Source organism: Astatotilapia calliptera, chromosome 23, assembly GCF_900246225.1.
Source record: "Astatotilapia calliptera chromosome 23, fAstCal1.2, whole genome shotgun sequence".
In the NCBI taxonomy this organism is placed as follows: domain Eukaryota; kingdom Metazoa; phylum Chordata; class Actinopteri; order Cichliformes; family Cichlidae; genus Astatotilapia; species Astatotilapia calliptera.
The window spans coordinates 17,420,238-17,447,908 of record NC_039323.1 but is presented as its reverse complement, the minus strand read 5'-3'; the positions used below and the strand labels follow the sequence as shown (position 1 = coordinate 17,447,908).

General features: G+C 39.7%; 1 protein-coding gene across 1 annotated transcript; it reads right to left on the bottom strand.

Annotated features, from left to right (window-relative positions):
• Nucleotides 1–183: 183 nt before the first annotated feature.
• LOC113015859 (adhesion G-protein coupled receptor G7-like) lies at nucleotides 184–26,501 on the bottom strand. The gene is made up of 16 exons (XM_026158214.1): nucleotides 26,474–26,501; nucleotides 22,566–23,258; nucleotides 21,808–21,892; nucleotides 19,170–19,207; nucleotides 18,974–19,083; nucleotides 18,689–18,829; nucleotides 18,474–18,562; nucleotides 12,712–12,848; nucleotides 12,360–12,550; nucleotides 9,352–9,504; nucleotides 9,113–9,225; nucleotides 8,119–8,477; nucleotides 1,682–1,763; nucleotides 1,239–1,397; nucleotides 643–798; nucleotides 184–277 (listed from the first exon to the last, which is right to left on the bottom strand). The coding sequence occupies exons 1-16, from the start codon at nucleotides 26,499–26,501 to the stop codon at nucleotides 184–186; spliced, it is 2,628 nt and encodes an 875-aa protein (XP_026013999.1).
• Nucleotides 26,502–27,671: the final 1,170 nt, after the last annotated feature.

Here is a 27,671-nt window from a genome sequence, read left to right as displayed (position 1 = left end):
CCCTCTGGACTTTGAACCATTGCAACAGCTTGATTTACTGTTGTAGATTTTCTGCTGGACTTAGGATCTCTGTCCTGTTGCATGAAAAAAAATCCTCCTCAGGTCCTACAGGGTTTTGCTGGTGGTCACTTCGATGTCACTCAGATCCTTGTAGGTCTTTGATTGGTTCATATTGCACTTTATTTAATAAAACCAGCTTTTTCTTATAATACATTTTATCAACTTCAGATTGCCTAATGTTACATTAGCACTAAAGAAGAAGAACAGTTGGACATCCCAGTGCAACAAAAATGGTTGCCTCCATGTGCAGTAAATCCGTGTGCAGTTGCATTGCCTTTGAAATTGCTGCTTTGAAGATGGGGACCAGATTTGCAGCAACTCACAGTCAGTTGCTAACTTCAAAGAAACTCTGATGTGTCAGGACCGTTCATCAACCTATTGCTATTTAGGGGATCAAGTTGGCACTATATATAATATATTTCTAAAAAAAATTTCCTGTGGAAGAAACAAGTTTAAAGAAACTTTCAACAATTGCCTCTCGTTTGTTTTGTTTTTTTGTTTTTTTTGTAATTTATGTGTTTATCTGAAGTCTGAGAAGCTCATGAAACCTCAGTTCTAAAATATGGTGGAAGGAGTCATACCTGTGTGGTCGTACAGATGCAGAACAAAATGCTGAAGAACTGGTATGCTTTTCCTGAATTAAGGAGAGTGAAATATCCCAGAGTCCAGGACAGACCGAGTAACACCGCCAGAGACAAACTGATGAGGAACCTACTCCTTAAAGACGACTTCTTGTTGCTGCTGTAAAAACAGAAAAAGTTAAAACCCAAATTGAAGCATGGCAGAAATGATTCATCTGTGGAAGTTTTTACATCATGCCTATTAAGATGCAGTTAATGCATTAATATACATTTTCTGAAAACAAAAATGGAACATTATAGTGGTATTGTTTACAAACATTTAAAAACATTTCTTTTCCTTAAAATTGTGTATTCATGTATTTCTTCAATGTTACTATTTTGAAAAAATATTGAAAATATCAACTTAATATGAAAGTAAAAAAACTTTGTGTCATGTTTTTTTAAACAATTTAAAAAAACCAAGTATTTGCAAATTTTGTATTTCATGAGTCTATACTCAAAAGCCCACTAATATTCTGACTTTTTCTTTCTTCATGGAATCATTTGTAATTAGCTTGAAGTCAGCAGTGAGAGGACGACAGCAGCGTTAGATGTTACCTGGTCAGTCTGGTATCAACTTTGCACGTGGCCATGGAGGTGAGAACCAACAGGACGATATTGTAAATCAGGATCAGACCGATAGGAAGAAGGAAAGCCCAAAACATTGGCTTCCCAAAGTTGAACTGTTGCTTCTTATCCAACGCTGCCAGCCAACAACTGCAATGAGAGGATAAAAGAAGCATTAAGAAAAATACTTTTTGTCTATGTTGATCAAAACTTTACAAATACTTTATAACTGAAGATGTAAAATTTTAGTACTCTGGTATGCTAACGCCACATCACACCTCAACAATAAACTGTTCTATAAATTAAACTGTGATGTGGCAAATTTCATAGAAATGTCAAAAACATTTGGACAAGGCAATGACTGAACTGGTAATCAAAGCACATATTAAATAGATAAATAATAAATAGAATTGATCACAGCAATGATTACCCACAATTCCTCTTGTCTGTATCCCAGAGGATTGTCCACCCTGTAGCTCACCGCCAGTGTGATGACCATGAAACAGGCTGGCACTCCTAACAGAACACAATAAATCAAAACAGCAGTTGAAATAGATTTAAATTCAACATTTTAAGTGGGCCAGATATTAAAGTCAACATTTTTACTCATGTTTTGTTTTTTGTTTTTTTTTATAAATGTATTACTTTTTCATTATTTTTATGTAAATATTGAAAAAAGAACTAACTTTTATTTGGGGTGTTTTGATTGGATTTGATTTATTTATTTATTTTATTTTATTTTATTTTATTTTATTTATTTATTTTTTTGCATGTCTTCTTTGGTATTTTAGCAATCAGAATTATTTTCTAAAGGCTAAGAAAGATGCCCACGGATTTATTGTACCAAGTGGATCATTCTAGCTTTGCCGTATTGGTCCACTTGATTTACCTTTGTTATTGGTTTATTATTATTATTATTTCATTTTACTTTAAGTTATTACAGATGGGACAGACATGACTGGGGGATAGGAAAGGGAGAAAGAAAGAAAGGGAGGGAAAGAAAAAGAGAGAGGAAGAGGGACCGTGAGAGAAGACATTAAAAAAATCTGCTGGATCACCTGTTGAAAGAAAAAAATAAACAAACAAGCAAAAACAGAGCAACACAATAGGGAGACTACAGCAATAACCTAGATAAGTGTAACTAACAGTAAATACTAAATATTGAATGTTATTGAGCAGCACCAAGTGCATGACAGCACACGCTGTGCTTTGAGGTAGCAGCCAAGAAAGAAATAGTTTGTTTCTGTGAGCACCCGTGTCAACACCTGTGTGCATGAGCGCGCTTGTATTCAAAAGGTTTCTCCATGTAACAATCTGTAGGGAGTGCATCACCACGTGTTATGGCAACAGCACCGCTTACAACCGCAAAGCTCTCCAGAGAGTGGTGCGGTGTGCGGAAGGGATAATTGGAGGTGAGCTTCCCTCCCTCCAGGACATCTACAGGAAGCGGTGCCTGAGGAAAGTGGGGAGGATCATCAAAGACTCCAGTCACCCCAGCCATAAGCTGCTCAAACTACTTCCATCAGGCAGGAGGTAATGCAGTATCCGGTCCTGAACCAGCAGACTGACAGACAGCTTTTTCCATCAGGCCATCAGAGTGTTGAACACTTCATAGACACCTCACCTTCACTTACTGGAACTCCAACATTATGCACATCATACTGTAGACAAATGCCACTTATTTTGCACATTTCCAACAACCGACCTCTGTTTATGTTTACTTCTATTTAATGATATATATATATGTATACACACACATACGTGCACACACACACACACACACACACACACACACACACACACACACACAAACACACACATGTATATATACATATATAGCATACATATTCATATTCTGCTTGTTCTTATGTTATTGTATTGCATTTTGCACACCTCTGTTGCTTGTGAAGCTTGCACACAAGAATTTCACTCACATTTGTTGTACCAGTGTACCTGCAAATGTGATGTGACAATAAAAGTGATTTGATTTGATTTGTACACACACTCCCCAAACACACTCTACCCCAGGTCCAGGTACCATTGCCATCAAAAGGGCAATCCACCCCTAGACCCATAAGACTTTACCTTTTTCCCTGGGGTGAAGACAGGCAGACCACCATCTGTCCTGCAGCAGAGTGTTTGCTTTTAAAATCAGTTTTGTTTTGGTTAGCTTCAAGAGTAGGTTTACTATGTTTTGGTTTAGGATTTATCACTGGAAAATGTTTCATCTCACTTCAGTTTTTATTTTGAATTATTAAACATAGATGTTATTTGTCAGTGCCAAATTTAAGACTCTTAGATAAGTCAAATAAGGATTCGGGTACAGGAAGATGGTGATAGACTGTCTGAAGCAGTTAGAACAAGACAATGCTATTGAATGGACCTCATAACACAGGCTATACCCAGGGGAATCTACACCAAGTCTGTATGGTTTACCGAAGATACATAAACAGGAGGCACCTTTAAGACCAATTGTATGATCAACTTGGTCACCTATAACATCTCTAAGTTTTTGGCCTCGATCCTCAACCCGCTGGTAGGCAACTCTGAACACCACATCCAGAACACCTTGGATTTTGTTGAGAAGGTGAGAGATGTCATTATGGAGGCATGTTACATCTCTCTTCACTTGCATCCCAGTCACTGAAGCGTTGGCAATAGTTCGTAAGAGATTACAGGATGATCCCAACCTCAGCAACAGGACCGCTCTCAGCATCGACCAAGTGTGTTTGATTTTGAAACTGTGTCTTCATTCCACCTACTTCACATACAAGGGTCAATTCTACGGGCAGAAACATGGGTGTGCCATGGGTTCCCCAGTGGAAAAGAGGGCTTTGTTATTCTACGCTGGAACACCACCAAGCCATTGGTTCAGATATGTGGATGACACCTGGGTGAAAAACAAATCTCAGGATGTACCACATTTCACAGATCACATTAACTTAGTGGACCGACACATCAAATTCACCAGGGAGGATATGAAAAGTGGCAGGCTAGCCTTCTTAGACTGTGAGATTTCCATCAGTAATGAGGGACATCTAAAAGCTGATGTGTACCGTAAACCTATGTATACGGATCAGTATTTATCAGTATTTGACTCCCATCATCCACTGGAGCATAAACTGGGTGTCATCAGGATGCTACAACACAGCGCGAACACCATCCCCACTGACACAGCGGCCAGGGAAGCAGAAGAACACCACATCAAGAAGGCCCTGAGTAAATGTGGTTATCCCAGCTGGACTTTTGTCAAAGCTGGGAAGGCGCCTAAAGAAAGCTCCAGCCGAACCAGGAGAGAAGGACAACCGCTGCCTAAGCGAAAAAGCCTGTAGTGATCCTGTATGTGTCAGGAGTATCGGAACAGTTGAGACGCATTTTTTCCAAACACCATGTCTCTGTTGCTTTTAAACCAAAACACGCTGCACCAAAAATTGGTCCACACCAAGAATCCACACCGAGGTCCCCCGACACAGAAAGAGTAACACTGTGTACGCTGTTAAGTGCCAGGAGGATTGCCAGGATTTATACATCAGGAAAACCAAACAACCTCTGGCAAAGCGGATGGCACAACACAAAAGAGTTACCTCATCAGGCCAGGGCCCTGTTTCAGGAAGCCGGTTTGGAAAACTCAGAGTGAAAAACGACACTCACGGTTGAGTAACCCCGAACTGTCCAACTCGGAATATTCCGTTCCAGAAAGGCTGATAACAATTAGTTCAATCAAGGCGGAGTTGCTTTAACCCCAAGTGAAGCGCGCGGACGAGGATACATAAGCCCTGATAAGCGGAGCACAGATTAAGCGAGTCACCATGGAGACGGAGGGAAAGAAGGCGCGGTCAATGTATTTTACAGCGCTTGAGGCCGAAATGCTGATGGCAGCATATGCCGATAACATGCAAATTCCGCGGAAAAAAGTAACACAGCGACAGCTGCAAAAGAAAGTGAGCATGCATGGCAAAACATAGCCGACAGAGTCAATGCGTGAGTGTTAATTTAAACATTGATCTAGGGATTTCCACCCATTTAAAACGTTATTTTATCATATGTTATTTTATTTGTTATTTTATACATTTTATTTTGTGATGTGATGTGAGCGCAGGTGCAACCCAACAGGCCCCAAACGTTCCTGGCAGCAAGTAAAAATGAAATATAAAAATATAGTCCAAACAGGTAAGGTGTAATTGTATTATGAGCCATAGTGCTTGGTCTGTTTGTCCGATGTAAATCAATTGCAGTTAGAGGCTACATTAATTTTCTGTCTGTAAGCACTTATTGAAATTATCTGAGCACATTACAAGTACATATTTGCTTACTCTGTATGCTCAAATGTGACCCGTTATAGCCAACAGAAAAAAAGCGGAGGCCCGAAAAACAGGTGGGGGTCCTCCTCCACCACCACTCACAGAGGCTGAGCAGTTGGCCCTCAGCCAAAACAGTGGGCGCCCTGTGACCGAAGGCATCTCTGCGGGGACATCCTCTGAGTCAATAACCCCGCAAGACACAAGTGCCTACATAAGAGGTAAATCCAAAATAATACATGATGTGCATACATCCTTTCTTCACAGTCACCTTCGCAGTGCTACTCATTCATTTGATAAACTCTTCACCATAATGGATTATTTTGTAGTGAAGTTATTTTCCTACTGATTTTGCCTTGCCTCAGTCTTGGTTGTCTTTGAGAGCATAATGACAATGAAGTGTAAGGTGATTGGTATGTTTGTTAATTGCCATTTGGTCCCTTGTAAGTTATAAGTGACCTGTATAAACCTCATATTCTATCAGTTGATGGTGATGGTGTACTGCATCTGGTGCAGCCTCCTGTTGAGCCAGACCAACATGCAGTTGTGAGTAATACTCCACAGATTATATGAGTTTACAGTAGAACAGCAATGTTGTTTATTTCTTTACTACAGGAAAATAATGAAGAAACATTGACAGCTGTTACAGAGGAGGAAGCAACAGAGACACTTTGTGTACAGGAAACACAGGCGACCAATAAAGCCAGTTGAACAAAAAATCTGTTTATTCTTCTTTCAACATGTTGAGGTGATGGGTCAAAGGAAATGATTGTGACATATGGTGTCTCTGACTGCTCTTCCATCTTGTATGTCCGTGGGAGGGTCAGGATGTTCATGGTTTGGATCACTGCTGATGTTTGGTTCAGAAGGACAGTGTTCTCCTCTAATTGTGGCAATGTTGTGAAGAATCACACATGCCACAATAATGTCACATGCCCTTTCTGGGGTGACCCTGAGTCTTTGCAGGCACTGGAACCGGGCCTTAAGCATTCCGATAGTCATTTCAACTCTGGCTCTTGTCCTGCAATTAGCCAGATTATATCGCTGCTGTGGGCCCGGTTCAGGGTCAGGGTAAGGGGTAAGCAAATAGGGTAAACATGGATACCCCCTATCACCAAGCAAGTAGCCAGTGAACTCTCCTAAGACAGAAGGATACACTTCAGTTCAAATGTCCCTGAAGCAATTGGTCTTTATATATTTTAAAGTATTTTCAACTCACCATGTCCAAATTTTGTGCTCAGTGTACATTCACGGAATATTTGTGAGTCATGGACAGAGCCTGGCCACTTGGCTTCCACATTTGTGATAATGTTGGCAGCATCATATATGATCTTCACAGTGCAGAGAACACAAATTAGCATCCATTACTATGATGAAATAATTTGTTAGTTTGAAATGCTACAGGGAACTATGTACCTGTACATTAATGCTGTGGAAAGACTTCCTGTTCACATAGTCTCCTTCATTTACTGAAGGAGCAATAATTGGAATGTGAGTACCATCTATACAGCCAATCACGCCTGGGAACCCTGAAAATAAATGTAAAATTTAAGTAGTAGTTCAAGTATCACCACATCATGAATTAAGTTTTGGTCATCCTGATACCTGCAATTTTGTAGCATCCCTCTTTGATGAATCTTGTGGGTCTATGACCGGGGAACACCACAAACGAGTACAGGAGACGTTTCAGTGCAACTGTAACATTCCTGACTGCCCGACAGACGGTAGCCTTGGAAACGTGCTCAGCGTCACCAATATTATACAGAAAGCTCCCGTTTGCAAAAAACCGAAGTGCAATACAAATAATATGTACAGAACTGAGAGCATGTCCGCGATGTGTCACATGCGTAATATATGGCCTGAGGATGTTATCCAAATAAATTATAGATTGTGCTGAGAAACGGTAACGTTCGCACAGGAAATCATCAGGTAATGATAAGATGTCCAGACGCGCTCGAATCACTCTCTCCCGGCGGAGAGCTCTGCGGAGAATTTGGGCTTCGATATCTACTGGCTCTTCAAGGAAGGGACACGCCATGTCTGAGACTTCCTACTGTCAGGTTTCCGACAAAGGGGCGGAGACAGTCAGGGTTAGTTGTGGTAAACCTGCTAGGGGGCAGGTTAGCTTCACGGCGTGTGTCGTCATAGTGACTCACTCAGGCTGCAGCTGAACTCGCTTTGTGAAACCGAAAACCCAGAGTTTTCGTTAACTCAGGGTATACTTACTCAGTTTTTCCACTAAACCGGCTTCCTGAAACAGGGCCCAGGACTCTGCAGTCTATTTACCCCTACAGGCCAGTGGACACTGTTTTTTCCTCAATAGTTTTTTGTCTGATTTTAGATCAATTGTGTTAATACAGTATGTCAAAATGAAACATAACTGTAAATTCAGACATGCGAGGTTGTGCTGAAAAGAATGATACCAAACAAGGCAAAGCAAATCGTTTTTAAAGGTGAAATGTAGAGGTAAAATTTAAAGTAGTCAAAAACAGCCAATTATACCCTTGTTGCTTTAATGCATTTTTAAAAATATTTCAAATTTGGCATTTTTGTTTTCTTTCAGAATGTCCTACCCCATCCCAGAGTCACACTCAGTGGAGTCCAGTGTGTTGGCAGGCTGCGGCGCATTGACCGGACCAGCAGCACCAGTTGAGTGCTGTATACACTGTTCCACATGAAGGTGGCCATCAGGAGGAAGTGCAGCAGAGCTGCTACAGCCGTATACGAGCCAAGGTCCGGTTCTATGTGTTCATCAGAATTCAGGAGGTCGTTGGTCAAATCATCACCCTGCACCTTAGTGTCATTCTGTCTGCTGGAGTTTTGGACTCCAGAGAGGAAGGTGATGATGAAGGCCAGCAGGCTTAGGTATATGCACAGCAGAGCCAGCTTTGAATTCAGGTTACTTTGCTGCCCATGAGTATTCCTGAAGAATCTACAGAGAGAAAAAAACAACAACGTTTTAATATTTTTAAACTTTTGTATTTCTAAAAGGAAAACACAAAAAAGAAAAAGAAAAATGTAAGCCCATTTGTAAAGCCCGTACAGTCAACAAAATCATTTGGTTTTAAGCACATCTTTTTGCTTTAAATGTAATGAAAAATATTTCTTATTATAGATATTTTTCTCTATATATAACTTATTTCTTTGATATTAAGGCTTAAAATCAATCAAACATGTTTTTCCTTTTAGCTGATAATATAATTATTTTCATAATTAAACAAACTAACCTTAAACAATAAAAAATTATTGATTACTACTGGTTTTCAGGTCTTACAAATGGGAAAACATACTCCAATTATCCCTCCCGAAATTCTCCTGAATTTAAAATACTGCTTTTATTACAAACTCTACAGACACCAGTTTTACCAGTTTAGGACTTTAATTAGTCAGATAAAATAAGAAAATAATCAATCCTTATTGTTATTATAATTATACTGTTTGTTGGATCCAAGCAAGTTTCAGTTTGTGAAATAACAACTAGAAGTGATGAGTGGTAAATGTGATGAGAGAATTTAAATGCAACATAATTTAAAGTCATTTCTAATCTGTGAAGTAACCCAAACTTACTTTTCTTTAATGTGATAAATGATCGTCACAACCAGACCCAGAATAGAAAGAGAAAGTCCCACAATGGAGATCACATCCAGAGCTTTCGCATACTCGTAGTTCTCTCTGTATGACTGAAAAACAAACAGGATTTAATCATGCCATAAAATATAAATAGTTTACATTTGGAGCTAGTTCATGACCAAGGTTAAGCAAGCTGCAGCCTTATAGCTGTGAACCTGTAAACTTGTGATACTCACCCAGAGAGCAGCAAAGTTGGTGGTGTGGTTACAGAAACATCTCATGAGTCCATCTGAAGTGTTTCCTTTAGAGCAGCCGCTGGTGCTCCAGTCCTTCTGAATGTAGTTCCAGAAAACACAGGAGAAGTCGTACAGAGACGTCCCATTGATGTCCTAAAACAGAAGCACACAGGTTTAGAAATCTACAACTTTGATTTACAAAGTGTCTATTCTGGGTTTGTTTGTAACAATCATCCATCACATTATTCAAATTAAATTCAAAAGTGAGCTAAATCTGACTAATGCCAGGGGAAGCAAAGCTCAAGCCAATGCACACTGGTCAAGAGACTATGAAAATATGACAGGAAACAGAGACCCAGAATCCAGACACACAGCTTGATGCAGGGAAGGACGTAAACGCATAAAGCGATAACACTAACATGAGACTCACTTAACACTAGTGATGGCCAACAATTCTCTTTGGTGACATCTGGTGGCCAAAAATATGGAGAGTAGCTTGAATCTACAACTAATAATGAACTTCTTCATTATGATTTCCCACTCTACAGAACTGAGCCAATAGCTTCTGTTTAAAATCATGTGACAGTTCTGTCAGATATCAGGTTGATGTGATTTGAAAATGTATTTTTTAGTAAAAAATAATGTTATGTCTGTGTTAATAGTAAATCACTGTGATGAATGATCCTTACTTTTTTTAAACATGTGCTATGGCGTGTTCCTTTTTTTTTTTTTTTAGATTGCTTGATGTTTTTTACTAATAATATCTATCTATCTATCTATCTATCTATCTATCTATCTATCTATCTATCTATCTATCTATCTATCTATCTATCTATCTATCTATCTATCTATCGAGAGAGATAACAATGTACAACACAATGGATTGGGATTATGCTTGTGCTGAGCTGTGCCCCTTCCTCCACGTGATTATGTAATAAACCAGCGGACAGGCATGTTTATATATAATATACTATAACTTCTATAATTATAACTAGGGCTGGGTATCGTCACTGATTTCTAGAATCGATTCGTTTCCGATTCACAAGGTCCCGAATCGATTCAATCCACGATTCGATTCAATTCAATTCAATTAGATTTGAATCTGGGAAATTTTGACAGTCAGAAATATTATAATTCAGATCAGTACATTTACATATTTTTGTATCTATGAAAAGGAAGCTGACACACGCATGACTTTATCAAAGGTGTGAGCATCACAGCAGATGCCTTTGTGTCAAAATAGCTGAAGATAAAACACAGAAAAACATGAAGGTGGTTTTCCTGGCCTGGGATTTTATAAAAATATCCTGCAGTACATCAAAAATGCAAGAAAACCATTAATCAACATATGACGTTACAGCGGTCTTATTAGAGACACGGCTAAGCGTTTTGCATTTTGCATAATTTTAAAAAGTTTACATTTGTTCAGTATTGAACAGCAGAAATTAGGTTTTCTTTTCGGAAGTATGTAAAACGAAAAGAAAAAAAAACAGCGGCCGACAGCGCTGCAAACAACGGTAGTCTTGTGATAGCAAGCAAGCAAATAATGAAGAAAACAGATTTTTAGACGGGAAACTGTTCTTGAACTACAGAGAGAGAGAGAGAGAGAGAGAGAGAGAGAGAGCTGTGCATGAAGTGTGATTTTATTGTGGTGGAAGCAAAACAGTAAAAGTCAGAGAGAATTCATGACGATGTTTATGTGAAGCGTAGTTTGGATCTTCTTTTGCTGCTGGTTCGGTCAATATTGTTTGGAGAGAGATAAAACCAACAGCTTTAGAATCAGCGAAAAAAGGGCGTAAACACAAAGCATGGACCCACCAACAGATCAGAATCAGCGAGCAGTCGGCTTTCAGCCCCGACCGTGTCCGTGCCGTCAGCTGAGAAAGGCGACATCTCACTGATTCTGATCCGCGGGTCCGCGCTGTGTGTTTACGTCTTTGTGCAGAATCCGTGTACCTGCTCTCATTCGAAATTTTGTGATCTTTCACCTGAGATTCTGGCATTTCGGGCAAAATAAATTTATATTAAAAAAATCGATTCAGGATTTTAATGAATCGATTTCACGTTATCCAAGCCAGATTTTAATCGATAAAACGATTATAAAAACCCACCCCTAATTATAACTATATATATGTATAGTGTATTTCTTATATACATTTTTGACCTGGGAGCAGAATTGCTGATGAACTACTTTTTGTTTAGGAATAAGCAGAGTGTCCTCTCTTCCCAGCTCCATGTCTCTTATTATGTCACACACGTTTGCTCTCTCGCACAAATCACCAAAATACAGCACAAATCGCACCAATGATTCAGTTCCTTAAATTGAATCAGGTTGTCACGGTCACTGTGTACCCGGCTGGTTGTGCCAATAAACTGATTGCTTGTATTTAAACTACTATAAATAAGTTGTTGGTCTATAATATCTGAAAATGTCAAATGCATCCCTCATGAATTATATCAAGTCATATTGAACCACCAACAACATTCCTGTCACAAGGCAGAAGCTACAGTCAGTTTTGGCAGTGACTTTATTATATCCTTTATTTATACAGTTAAATGAAATGTCTTCTTTAAGAGCAGAAAAAAATGCAACAAATAAAACAATAGTTTTGTAAACATATTTTAAGTGGCCAAAAAGGACCAGATTGGTTATAATGTAGGTAACACAGAGTTATAAAGATACTTGAAAAACAGGTAATTGTATATATAACCCCTTTGTAAATCCTAAGTTAAGAACAAACTCAAACTACTGGATCAAAGACCAGTTGGTTCAAAGACCATGAAAAATGTTTTGTTTTTAATGTGAGACAATGACAGTGCTTGAAGTGAAAAAAAAACCAACTTATTTCATGTATAAGGAAGTTATGTGGTTTAGAAACACACATTTGGACTTAAAGCAATCCTCCTGAGATACCCAGGAAATACCAAACTCATAGCTAGAGAAAAAAAAACAGTAGTCAATAAATGTTATCACACTTTAATTATCATAGAAATACTGAATTTCTTACTATTGGCCTGAATAGCATCTCCACATGTTGTGGCACCATGTTGGGTTCCTGCCCTCTGACACTCGCTGACAGGACCCTGATGGTGGCCCGTCGCCTCATGTAGAGTTTTGAACGGAAGAAACGATCGTTCTGATAGAGAACGAAACCCAGAGAGAGGTTTGAATCTGTCTTATGGCCTCTGACACCTTCGCCTAATATAAGAAAAAGAAATCCACTGTAGTTAGTAAAAACTAGTTGAAATTTGAAGCTTTTTACTAATAACAAACTAAAACAGCTCTCTTATAAATACCCCTTACTAATACAATGAGCTTCTTCAAAAGTTCTGCAGTAAGTGGAAATGCAGAAAACTCACCTTTTGGGAATTGTATGCAAATAAGGGCATCAGCTACGAAACCGTTTCCCACGACAACCTGTGTTGCGTTTGTGTTCAGCTGAATTCTGTTGGCTATAAAACTGTCAGAGTCCCCTTTTGCAAAACAAAAAACTGAGCTGTTAGTGATCACATAAAATCAATTTTAAAATTCCAAATGTAAGCTTTAAACCAACAAAATACTATTGTAGTAGTTGTAAAAGGTGTAGTGAAAGGTTTAGGTGTACTAGGAATTGTTGAGGAAGTAGTATCAGAAGTGTATGTAATAGTATTCAGCCACAGCAAAGAATACCTAAATACTAACTAATAAAAACTAAAACATTCCAAACACAATGAGTTCACAAAAGGACTATAATCTCAAAATGCTGGGTCACAGACCCAGACCCCCGACACCACCGTGCACATAATTCCTCAAGGCGATCCTTCACTTCTCATGTGCTTTCACTAGCGCCATCTAAACCCTCCCTCCTTGACACAGTTATTCAAGACAGCTCTCAAAGGTGACTTGTGGTTCTGACAACATCAAAAATGGCATTATCATCTTCTATGAGGTTCAGCCGCTTGGTGGAATTGTATGTCAGGGGCTGGGTCTGTGACCCAGCAGTTTTGAATTTGTTTTCTATTTCTATATCTTATGTTCTTGTGTTGCCACTATTAGTTAAGATTAGTTGAGTTTTTTTCTAGTTTTACTTCTTCTATAACTCCTGATTTATAAGTCTTTTCTTGTCTTCAGTGTCAATATGTCATGTGTTTCTTGTCTGCATACTCCATGTTGTCAAGTTTGTGTGCCATGTCTAAGTCTGTCATTGTTTCTTGTTTTATTTTTATAAGGTCTCATGATCATTGTGTTTAGTTTTGCTTCCCCTGTGGTGTCACTATGTTCACTCTAATCAGCTGTTTTCACTTCCCTTGTTTCCACTTCCCTCATTACCCTTTGGTGTATTTAGCCCTTTGTCCTCCTTTGCTCAGTGTCAGGTCATCTGTTCTGTTTTGCGCCATGTCTCCATGTTACAGGTATCTTTGTATCCACATGAAGTTTCATGTTTAGGGTTTTATGTTTATTTTTAGCTTTCCCGGTTATTGTTTAGTCTCGTCTTTGTTTGCCTTGTGCGTTGCTTTGTATTTCTCCATCAGCCATATTAAACATCTCGCTTTTTGTTAATTCAAGTTTTGATCCACGTTCCTTTGTTTCTGCATTTGGCTCCACTATTCACAATACATACAGTCTGCTTCTGCATACTGTGACATTATACTTGGCTCTCTGCCAGTTTTGTGGGTTATCTTTATGGAAAGAGGTTCTCCTCTAATCAGTTCAAATTCAAATTCAAATTTTATTTGTCACGTACACAGTCATACACAGTACGATATGCAGTGAAATGCTTGGACAACTGCTCGTGACCTAAAGAAAACAAAAAAGGAAAAGGCTATGAATGAGATAGGAAATAAATATGAAAAATTAAAAAGGGTAAATTTTACTAGGAAGGAATAAAATATAAATTAAGGTTAAAAAGGAAATAACTGTACAACACAAATTAGAATGAAGGGTAAATTTAACTGGGAAAGAATAAGATAAAATATATAAATTAAAGTTGAAAATAAAATAACTGTACAACAAAATACACAATACACAATATAGAACTATATAAGAATGCATGAAGAAATATAAATAAATATATACACAATAACAGCAGCTGTACAAGTATTAACTGGAAATGAAGAATATAGTGACCAGTGTTCAGAGTCAAGCCACGTCGCTACCTGATCAAGGGTTACCCTCGATCATCTATCAAGGTCTTTTGTTGTCCGGAATATCCTTTGATCTCTTCTCTTGCCATTTATTTCAAATTTTCCAAGCTCATCCACTCTACTCTATGGAATTCTCAATCACCTTATTGAGGCCATGGGCTACTTATCTTCGCTAGCCTGCCTACCGGTTAGTGCAGATATCTTTAGACCTTCATAACACAGTTACTACTACAGGGTGGGCCATTTATATGGATACACCATAATAAAATGGGAATGGTTGGTCATATTAAAGTCCTGTTTGTGGCACATTAGTATATGTGAGGGGGCAAACTCCTCAAGATGGTTGGTGACCATGTTGGTCATTTAGAAGTCGGCCATCTTGGATACAACTTTTGTTTTTACAATAGGAAGAGGGCCATGTCACACATCAAACTTATTGGTAATGTCACAAGAAAAACAATGGTGTGCTTGGTTTCAATGTAACTTTATTCTTTCATGAGTTATTTACAAGTTTCTCTTTGTTCTAAGCCATTGACATATCGAAGAGGTTAACACGTGAGGAGTGGATCAAAATTGTGTTGATTTCTGGTGAACGCAGTAACCGGGTCATTGCAGCAGATTTCAATGCAAGACACCCTCTGAGACCACCCATCTCCTATGCTACAGTTAGCAAACTGCTTGCTAAGTTTCGTGAAACTGGTTCAGTGTTGGATTTGCTAAAATGTGGATGCAAGAAAACTGTCACTAATGAAGAAACATCAGTGGCTGTCCTAGCTTCATTTAGCAAGAGCCCACAGCGTAGCACTCGTCGCATGTCACTGGAGAGTGGTATTAGTCGAACATCCCTTCGGCAGATATTAACTACTCACAAATGACACCCTTACAAACTCCAGCTACTGCAGCATCTCAACGAGGATGACCCAGATCAGCGCACAGAATTTGCAGAATGGGCAAAACAAAAATTGGAACAGGACCCTCAGTTCACACAGAAGATTTTGTTCAGTGATGAGGCAAAATTTTATGTGAATGGTGAAGTTAACAAACAAAACCACCGCTATTGGTCTGACACTAACCCACATTGGATGGATCCCTCCAAGACTGTTGGATCAACAAAAGTGATGGTATGGTGTGGTATATGGGGTACAACGATGGTGGGTCCATTCTTCATCATTGGAGACCTCAAGGCCACTGGATATTTGAAATTGCTACATGATGATGTGTTTCCCTCTTTATGCACTGAAGCTGGCACGTTCCCTGAGTTTTTCCAGCAAGCTGGTGCACCACCACATTATGGGTGCCAGGTTTGAGCATTCCTAGATGAACAATTTCCTGGGAAGTGGATTGGTCGTCGTGGGCCAGTTGAATGGCCCCTAAGGTCTCCCAATCTGATCCCCTTAGACTTTTATCTTTGGGGTCATCTGAAGGCAATTGTCTATGGTGTGACGATACGAGATGTGCAGCACCTGAAACTACACTGTTGCTATCAGTGTGTGAAGAGTGGGAGAAGAGGGTTGCATTGACAATCCAACACAATGGGCAGCACATTGAACACATTTTATAAGTGGTCAGAAACTTGTAAATAACTCATGAAAGAATAAAGTTACGTTGAAACCAAGCACACCATTGTTTTTCTTGTGACATTACCAATAAGTTTGATGTGTGACATGGCCCTCTTCCTATTGAAAAAACAAAAGTTGTATCCAAGATGGCCGACTTCTAAATGGCCACCATGGTCACCAACCATCTTAAGGAGTTTGCCCCCTCACATATACTAATGTGCCACAAACAGGACTTTAATATGATCAACCATTCCCATTTTATTATGGTGTATCCATATAAATGGCCCACCCTGTACTTCTAAGGGATGCCTTCTTTGGGATCTGACACACCAAAAGCTGGCACCAGTTCCCTTCAGGGCTTTCCCCAAGCCGCAGCTCATTCATGTTTAAGCCATTTGCCTATATGTACTTATTATACTTATGCTTTCAACTCTAACATGAAGACGTTGGCCCAGCTAGTGAATTGGAGATAAATTATGTGAATTTCAGGAGCAGCACCACGCCTTGAAACATGCCCCTTCCAGTTGTTATCTATATATGACCACCCAGTTCTACAAGCTGTTCGTTCTCATTTCCATACCTTACCCTCCCTGACCTTTTTCCATTCTTTCACTTCTTCACTTCTCAGTAGTACATCAAGATCTGCCAGGCCTGGGAGCCACCACCCATCCCCTCAAAACCTTTCTTCAAACTGCAGCTCATTCATGTTTAAGCCATTTACATTTATCTACTAAAAAAATGTTGCCAAACCTAAAGTGAGGATGTGTGTCAAGCTAGTCAATTGAGACATTTGATCTCAGTAAGTCACACGATAGGGTGGGGCAAGGTCTCACAATGGGTTCATCCAGAACCTTGGCTGATAATGACCCACACCCATTTTCATAACTTGGCAAATGTCAGTAAGCAGATGATCGAAATTGGATTAAGCGACAGTTCCATTAGTGCTTAAATCTGCGACTCTCCACCAACTGGTCTTAGAACTGTTGTTTCAAGGTATGAAACTGGGTGTGGCTCAGGCGATTAGAGGATCATCAGGGGGTCCTTTTTGTCCTTCTGCGGGGGGATACTCCCACTAGGTTTAAATCTGGGACTCCCCACCATTTGACCTTAGAACTGAAGAAGCTTCTCGGATGAGAGGTGAAACGTCTTCAAGCAACTTAAAGAAGTCCAGACGCTTTTCTTTGCAAGCTCCTTTGACTACAATGACCTGGATGACTGAGAACCTTCACAGACATGTTAATGTTTAATGTTTTTTATGTTAATTAATGTTGAATCGATTCTAATTAGTAGTTATGAACAGTTGTTATGATATGGCAGGAAGGATGGTATTTAACTGCTGCAATCATTGTACATCCATAAATACATCCATACATTACATACATCTATAAATCTGGCTAAGCGGATGGCACGACACAGAACAGCTAACTTGTCAGCCCAGGCATCCAAAGTCTACACCTAAGTTACATCTATGTTACTTTGAGCAAATATTAATGCATACAGATGATCAGTACTTGGACACCGGCCTGTCTGCGTTCAGTTCTGCACGTACGCCGGCCTGTAACAACACACACACACTTAATAAGAACAGAAAGGTCGTCTTAGGACAGTCTCTCTGAGAGCTACACTATCACAAAGTGCACAATGTAATACACACTTGTTTTTCTCTAAAGTAGCAGTTGATGTCCATATAAGGAGAACGTTTTGAGTGCGAGGAACTGTTATCATTGCCAGTAAGGTCTAACTGTGTGACGTCATAATGACTATAAAGCTTTCCGTCTTTGTGCAAACGAAGAAGAAGTCCGGCTCTTCCCACACTGTAATGTGTGTTTTAATAAATGATCTGTGCTGACCCAAACTATATCCCAGTCGTAGTCTCTTCCTCAAAATCCGAACCATGACAATTCTGGTGCCGAAAAACCCGGTTTGAGGAGGGACAAATGGAGCTTGGCTGGGGTATAAGTGGTGTCAGACGGACAGCCAGGAGGCCGACTGAGTGATGGGCCCCGAAGTATGAGAGGTAAGCACCGCCTGTTGATGGATCTCCAAAGGTGCTGAATTGGAAATTACACTAAATTAAATGTTCACTCAGTGGGGCTTCTGTTCTGTTCTGATCTTGAGTAATTAGTTTTAAAATAGGGCATATTAGTCTGACTAAATTCATTGCTGTTTATTTTGGGGGTGAATTTTGAGCTAAGAGGTTATATGTGTTTAAGACAATACGGTTTAAAGTGTTTGATGCCAGACAGTAAATCGGTAGTGTAGGAAATTTGGTTGATCTGTGCTGACCCAAACTATATCCCAGTCGTAGTCTCTTCCTCAAAATCCGAACCATGACAGAAGCTTCATATAAGTAAGATAAGATGACACAGATACGATGAGACATGAGAACTTAGGAACCTTGTAACCATCAATATAGATTTTATTATTTGTTTGGTTTACCCCAGACTTGCGTTTTTTGCCTTGGTATCATCTGGCACAGTGGCATTCAGCAGCTGACTTACTGTTGCTACTGCTGCCACCCTGACGTTCTGCAGAAACAAAAATATGAACTAAGATTAATACGTTACATGATTATAAATCATGACCAAACCCTTGTTAACACTGATTTAAAGCTTCATTTCTTTTTTTTCTTAAGATTTGTTGAATGTTTGTACCTCTGTGGCATTTGCAGACAGCAGCAGTGTGTTGGCGATCTCAGCTGCTGCTGTAACATTTTCAGCTGTCAGCTCTTCTGGGTTGGATGTCAGAATCTGAGTGCTGGTTGCCAGCATCTCTAAATCAGCTGGACTTGTGAGCTGAAAGAAGAAAGACAATCTGGATTCCTCTGCATGGGATCTCAAAGCTGCATTTCCACAGGATTGCCTCAAAGCAATATTCTTAAACCTCAGTTATACAAGACTTTCAATCTACCTTCAGATGAAAAAAGCTGCACTTCTTACATTTTGTTGTATGTCACTGAGTGTCAGGTTACACTGGAAGATCTGTGGATGGCTGAAATTTGCTGATCCATTCATGAACAAGCATCTGGTTAAAGCCCGAGGTTTACCAGCTGAGTGGGAATAGTAACAGAAAGAGAAGCATCACTACACTGTGCTGTACCTGATAGAGTGATGTTGGACTGAGGGGATGACTTACCGCTACTTGTTCCTACTTCACACTTTTCATTATGTGTCCTCTCGCCACTGCTCTACTCCCTCTACACTTCAGACTGTGTGGCCACCCATGGCTCCAACACCATTGTGAAGTTTGCTGACGACACAGTGGTGTTGGGTGCCATCTCCAACAACGATGAGGCGGCCTACATGGATGAAGTGAAGAATCTGGCATCGTGGTGCCAGGACAACCACCTCCAGCTGAACGTCAGCAAGACCAAGGAGCTGGTGGTGGACTTCAGAAGGGGTCAGCACAGAGACTACAAGCCCATCATCATCAATGGAGCTCCAGTGGAGAGGGTGCAGTCCTTCAAGTATCTTGGTGTCCACATCTCCTCAGACCTGACATGGGCTGCCCACATTCAGGTCCAGACCAAAAAGGCTAGGCAGCGCCTGTATCACCTACGACAACTGAGGAAGTTCAGGGTCTCTCCAAAGATCCTCAGGATTTTCTATACAGGCGCTGTGGAGAGCATCCTCACACAGAACATGACATCGTGGTTTGGGAACAGCTGTGTGAAGGACCAAAAAGCTCTCCAGAGAGTGATCCGTACAGCAGAACGCTGCTGCAGGATTGCTCTCCCCCCGCTTCAGGACACCTACACCAGGAGATGCCGGACTAGAGCAGCGCAGATACTGAAGGACCCGTCCCATCCTGGCAACAAACTGTTCCAACTTCTGCAATCTGGTAGAAGGTTCCGCATCTTCCGGGCAAGGACAGAGAGACTCAAGAAGAGCTTCTATCCCCAAGCCATCCGTGCCCTAAACACACACACCCGCCCTCTCACATCATCTATAATTGACTGAGACAGGACTCTCTTCCAGACACTCTAAACCAAGGCACAATGTACATTTCAATTCCTTTAATTTTAAATATGTTTATATTGTCTATCCTGTAAAATAGTCAGATGTCTATTCATATTAATGTACAGAATTCACCTGCTTGCTGCTACTACTGCACATTCACCCAGGGTATATACTATATGTCTGTATATAAATATATATAATGTTCTTCCTAGGCCCATTTCCAACCTCCCTTTTCTGTCTAAAGTACTGGAACGAGCCGCCCTCACGCAGCTCCAGCTATTTCTTGACAATAACAATCTCTATGAGAAGTTCCAGTCTGGTTTTAGAGCTCGGCATAGCACAGAAACCGCCCTTCTGAGAGTTTTTAATGATTTGCTTTTAACTGTTGACTCTGGTTGTGCTGCTGTCTTAGTAACCCTGGACCTGACAGCAGCCTTCGACACTGTTGATCACAACATACTGCTATCCCGCCTTCAACATTGTGTCGGTTTAAAGGGCACTGTCTTAAAGTTTTTCCAGTCCTATTTGAATAATAGGAGTTTTTCTGTTCACCTTGGTGAACTGTCATCTCCCAGAGCTCCTTTAACCTGTGGCGTACCTCAGGGGTCCATACTAGGCCCCCTGTTGTTTATTCTGTACTTGCTCTCTCTGGGCGATGTGCTCCGTAAACATAATGTGTCCTTCCACATCTTTGCCGATGATATTCAGATCTACCTCCCTCTGAGGTTGAACTGCAATGTTTCTTTGCAGCCGCTACTCTCCTGCTTGTCTGACATTAAGACTTGGATGACTCTTAACTTCTTACACCTTAATGAAAGCAAAACTGAAGTCATTGTGTTTGGGCTTCCTAAAGATCCCAACTTCTCTCTTGACTTTTTGGGACCCCTAACCTCCGATTGCACTTCTTCCATTAAGAGTCTTGGTGTTATTTTTTGACAATGCTTTTAAACTTGATAAACAAATCAGCTCTGTAGTTAAGGGATCTTTTTATCATTTGCGGATTTTAGCCAAAGTCAAGTCTTACCTTTGCAGGAACGATCTAGAAAGAGTGGTCCATGCTTTTATTACTTCACGGCTAGACTACTGCAATTCCCTCTATGCTGGCCTAGATCGTTCCTGTCTACATTGCCTTCAACTGGTGCAGAACGCTGCCGCTCGCCTGTTGACCGGTTCAAAAAAAAGAGACCACATCACTCCGGTTCTCTGCTCTCTCCACTGGCTCCCAGTTGCCTTTAGGATTGATTTTAAAATCTTATTGCTGGCTTTTAAGGTTTTAAATGGCACTGCACCTTCTTACCTGTCAGAACTCCTTAGAACTTATCGCCCCAGGAGATCTTTGAGGTCAGCCGACCTGATGCTTTTAGATGTTCCCAGGTATAAATTAAAGACAAAGGGAGAGAGGGCGTTTGCTGTGGCTGCACCCAGACTGTGGAACAGTTTACCTCCTCACGTCAGACTCTCCAAAAGCCTAGAAACTTTTAAAACCGCTCTTAAAACTCACCCCTTTTCATTGGCTTTTAGAAAGGTTTAATTTATTTGTTTTATATATTTTTATTTTATTTTTATCAGCGAGGTGTTATTACAAAATTGTGTTCTATTGTATTTTTATCTGTATTTACTGTACAGCACTTTGGTCAGCCTTGGTTGTTTTTAAATGTGCTCTATAAATAAACTTGACTTGACTTGACTTGACTTCCTCTACACCCCCCCCCCCACCCCACAATTTTTGCACATGTCGAGGAGCGTGTCAGGCTACATTTCACTGTGTGTTATACTTGTATAACTATGCATGTGACAAATAAAGAACCTTGAACCTTGAACCATTAGAATATGCAAACCGGCCACTGAGTGTAGAGTTGAACGTGAATTGTCCTAACGTCTGTTTTTTGCAGGAATTGTCTAATACAAATCCATAAAAATACAAACTGTGTTTTAGAGAATTATGTCCGACTCTGAAAAGAAAACAATACGTAGTGATTTATATTTTTTTAAAAAAATCACAACAAATGGATGATGCATGCTCAAGAGCAAAAGAATATTGGCATTCAGATAACCATCTGTCAGTGTTTGTTTACAGCTGAGATGGGTCTGTGCTAGTTTAAAAGCTGTGTCTCACAATAAAGTCAAGACAGTGCAGTTGACAAGCTGATGGTGTTTTCCTGCATCCTCACATCACTGAAATAAATAATTCATGTAAAGTTTAATGAAACAACATATTAAAACTGCTTCATTGGTACTGTTCTCACAAATATCAGATCTGTTATTAAACCATGTATTGGTCAACAGAAAAACTTTGGCTGCAGATAAATCCAAGATGACAGTAATGTAATCAGACTGAAGGGATTTTGAGTCATCTTTGTAGCATAAGCTGTGGATAAATGAGATTAAAATACAAACACAATATAATTTGTTACACTACATGGACTTTTAATTTACAAATCACAACATCTTGCAATAAAAGAGGTAATTTATTGCCAACAACCAGTTTCCAAATATTTTTAATAATGACAAAGTTATTGTCTATTGTCACCTTGTAACAAAATTCAGTCTTTGTTATTTTTTTTTTTCTTAGTTTTTGAACATGTCTCTCCGGTCAATTCATCAGGACAGATGCAGACACCATCCAGGTTTTTCCCACCATTAGAACAATTCAGGAAAGTGGTGCTAAGAGGGGTAACCGTAGTTGGAGATGATGTAGTAGTAGTAGAAGGTATAGTGTGAGGTTTAGCTGCACTAGTGGGAATTGTTGGGGAAGCAGTATCAGGAGAGGTGTATGTAGTAGTATTTTCATGAGTTACAGTAGTATTAGCTGTAGGAGTTAAAGTAGTGTTAGTGTATGGACCTGTGTTAGAAGTAGTATTAGTGGGAGCATAGTAAGTAGTAGGCATTTGCTCAGTCATGGGATTAGAGATAGTATAAGGGCTGGTAAAATCTGTGGTTGTAAGAGCAGGACTGGTAATGGTAGCAGAAGTAGTTTGTGGATGTTCTGATGTGACAAATTCTGTTATTAAAGTATGCTCTGAGTTAGCTGTTGGATCAGTGCCTGGTGGACTGGTACATACATTAAAAATATTACATAAAGTGGTATTGTTAGGAACTGTTATAGTTGTACCCTCTGTTCTAACCGTTTGTACTGTGGTAATATTTTGTGTAGTAGTAGAATGATCAGAAACATCAGTAGGAAGGAGTGCAGTAGCTGCAGTATCAGGGATGGCTGCTGTTCCAGTGAACTCTGCTCCTGCTGTGAAGGAGGCTAAAGGAATAGCTGTGGGAAACACATCAGAATTACAATGATCAGTTTGAACCTAACGATATTAACATGCTTTTGTTTAGCATGTAGAATATTTACTGTACTTGGCATGAACTTATACCATCTCATCTGTAGTATTAAACACAATACCCAGCTGAGGCTGATTCAGATAGTTTTACAGGTGCTGGACATTAAAATGATCTGATGGTGGCAGTGCAGGTAAAATCAGGACTACTCAAGTCATTACATTTCACAGTATGTCAATGTGGAGCCCCTGACATGTCACTGTAACTTGTGGAGAATGAGACTAATGATCCTCAGATCTTCTACGTGGAATTGCAACCAACTAATAAAATTTTACTTAATGATGATGCCTGGGCTGGTCCAATGGAGAAAGTCAGAACTATATTAAATTAACCTTTCATGTTTTATAGCGTTGCACTGCTGGTTATGACTATGGGAATGGGTTAGGCACAACTCTCCTCCCCTGCAGTCTCAATAAAGTTTTCTCATTGACTTCTTCTGAGACAGACGATATTTGATTAAGGGGTGGGACTCTGACTACAGGTGGCTTTCATGTGAGCAGTGATAGTTGTTCAAGCTAGAGTCAAATTCTGCTTTATTGTCAAAGACCATATGTACAGCCATACACAGAAATTTGAAATTGACATAGCCCTCAGTGTACACTAAAACAATATAAAGATAAAAAATAAAAAATAAAATAGGAGTCTTATGTACAACACAATACTATACAATTATATAAAGAGCAAGTTTGTGTGCAAGTGGGTGGGGGTGAGGGGTGGGGGGCAGTCAGTGAAAAGCCAATGGTGGTGGTTCAGTTTTGTATGGGGGTTCAGAGGGAAGAGGTGAATGCAGGTCTCGAGTTTGTGTGAGAGAGCAGCGAGAGAGCCATGGTAGCATTGCAATTTCAAATTCCTCTGTATGACTTGTAACAGCAGACTGGCGAAGAAGGAGTGGCTAGCAGGTCCGAGCGAGCGTGTGGTGTGGAGGTTAGCCGAAAACTCGAAGCCAGTCAGTTAAATCAAGCAACAGACCTTTATTCGTTGTCAGCAACATAAGACCATACAAGCCAGGTCTCCACGGCTCTACTCTGTCCGTACATACATGTCGGTAGTCGCCGGCGCCAGGCCGTTACAAGTGTGAACAGAACACGAGCTGCATGAAATTGCTGCCACGCTATACTGACACACACACCCACTAGGAGACTCCCCCAACTACTACAATAGTAGCCCCCAGCCCCCCCGCACAGTGGTGCTATAACACAATAAGGGTTGTTACAGACTGTATATATGGTCTTTGACAATAAAGCTGACTTTGACTTTAAAGGTCCTGTAGTGGAATCAGATCAGCAACACAGGTTAAAACAGCAGGCTTGCTACAGCTGGAAATAAGCACAGCTGCACATTCTGAACCACACCAGAGTAGTCTATGCAATGACCTAAATGTCAACAATACCTGGAGTCGTGCTCACAAGCAGCAGCTGGATATTGTCAGAGGTCAATATTATCTGTCCTTTCTGTGCCTTCAGGATGTTATAGAGTAAAGTGATTAACACGGTAATGGCCTCTATAAACAAGGAAATATAGCACCAATGTGATAAATGGAGAACATCAAACATCGGTGAAGCTCACAGACTTGTGTTGACTTTTATGTGATACAGAGGGAAAACATTCAAGTCAACCTTCATAACCAGATCCTGGAACGTTCTCCAGTTATAGCAGGCAGCTGTAAAACGATGAGTGATGGATGCATTACTTTATGTGCAGTCAGTGGTCATGGAAAAGAAGTCCATAAAAAAATACTCACTGTTCTAGATACTTTGATCATTACAGTATGATGTCACTGCTCCAAATTAATTGTAAACAAAACTATGAATGTTATAGACATAGTGCATGTTTGTAGGTTGTCCTCCTAGTCGAGTGGCAAATCTTGACGATACTTTATATAAACATTGCCTAGGGCACTATGAGCGCCGACATCTATATGCCGTATAAAATAATATAATATATACAAATGTCACGATCTTATATGTTTGCACATTTGACAGTTCAAACAAGCACCACTTTGTTGTCTGCTGGGTGGGCAGCATCAGTGCCAAAGATACCAGCAGGATCAACAAACAAATCCACAAGTTTGGAAACATCATTAATTAGAATTTGGAGGCATTTGAGAGAGGTCACTGAACAAACTGCTCTCCACCATGGATAAACCATCACACCCACTGCACTCCACACTCTCCCTCAGACTGACACAACCTCACTGCCAAAAAAAGAACACTTCAGGCAATCATTCCTACTATTTTCTACAAATCTGCATAACAACTTTTCATTCTGTTACAGGTGAGCACACCTGTCAGGCATAAGGTCCTAAACATACTGTATATTTGTATTATACCTTGATGCAGCTGTTGATGCATATTATTCATTAATGTAATTTGCACTTTCCTCTTGAAACAACGTTAGTCTTACTTGACTACTGACTGTTTTCAATTACAGTTTCTTTTAATGCTTTTTTTTGGTGGTGGTTGGGGGGGGGGGTATTACTGTTGTAAGTATATACAGTGGCTTGCAAAAGTATTCAGCCCCCTTGAACTTTCCCACATTTTGTCACATTACAGCCACAAACATGAATCTATTTTATCGGAATTCCACGTGAAAGACCAACACAAAGTGGTGTACACGTGAGAAGTGGAACGAAAATCATACATGATTCCAAACATTTTTTACAAATAAATAACTGCAGCACTCTCTCATAGTATAGTTATCATTTGTTGTGTTTTCTTGACTTTAATATGTCCATTGTGGGAACAAAAAGTATCTATGAAAAGGTATGTCAGATTGGAGTGATGTGTTGTAGCACAATGTATCATAGCATACTACTACTACTACTACTACTACTACTACTACTAATTATAAAAACAATGACACAGTAAAAGAACTAAAACAATGAAATTACCACTATTAACATTCTTTTACTGAGATAATTATCATTAAAAACTGTATTATTAAGTCTGAAAAAACAATGACAAAGAAAGGCAATGCATTTCATAAGTTTTTTGATATGTTGTGTATATATATTGCAGTTGTTTATGTGCATTAATTCAAACTTATCTATGAAAAATTAAGGAGAGTCGCATTTGAGTTGGTTCAGTTTTAAGTGACGAATTAAGGAACTGCCAGCAACAATCAGAAAAGCTCAGTTTTTCTTACCCAGAGCGAAAACAAGCCAGCCATCCATGATGATGAGCAGCTGCACATCAGGTTTCCCATTTGTCTAGTTTGGTAATATTTTAAAGACGCCACTGTGTGAGTCTGCGTGAAAACATTCAGCTGAGTTACTCTGCTTTACAATAAGCTATCAAATTATACAGCGCCTGATTGTTTTACTGCATGTTCAAGAAAAGGTTCCTTATCTTTGTCCATAAGTTACCTATAAAGAACTTCAAACTGCAGTCCAGCTTTGTAGAAGGTGCTCAATTAATAAATATGGTGTGATTTACTGTACAGAATGTGCACTGAGTGAAACCTGAAGTGTCACTGGTAAATCTAAGCTTCTCCAAACTTTTAATATTGTTTTTATTTTTATATTAAAACTTCATAGTAGAGCTGGGCAATATAAGATTTTTTCATATCACGATATGTTTTTTTCATTTCAGGCGATAACCATATCTATCACGATATAAGCCAAATAACTATATTTGTAAGATTTAAATGTGAAATAATCAGCAGCTTGTTTTTATTTAAATATTTATTTCCCATAATAAGTTCATCCATTAAGCGGACGCGAATGGATGGATGAAGTTCAACAGGGTAGATGTACTTAAGGAACATGAGACCTTTTCAGATAAATAAAGGCAAATATTGCAAACTACACAAAAGGCAGCCGCTAAAGCGTTTAAGTTTCAAAATAGAACAAACGAAATAGACTAAATTGTCAATTCCACTTAGAAACAAAATATTAATTCTAAAAATAAATCTTAGTTTGTTTTACAGAAGAACAGACAAAACTGACTAACTTTTGTCAATATCAAATAAACTGAGAACTAAAAGGAAATTCTCAATCTCTCCTTGTTGTATAGCTTAGCTTTTCAAACAGTTTTAACAGTTACTTTAGTCTGACAAAAGCCGAATGACGAATTAGCGCTTCCAGTCAGAGACTGAGGCTACGTCCACACGTACACGGGTATTTTTGAAAACGGAGATTTTCCGTTTTCATTTTTAAAAAAAATAATCCCGTCCACACATAAAGGCAGAAATGAAGGAAAACGCTGCTGTGAACATGCCAAAGCAGCAGGTGGCGCTAGATTCCTAACAGTGCAGAAATGTTGGCCAATCAGAAGTCTAGAAGCCTCGGTGGGAAAAAGTAAACAAAGCTGGGGCATAGAAGCAGAACAGAGTCGTATGTGTG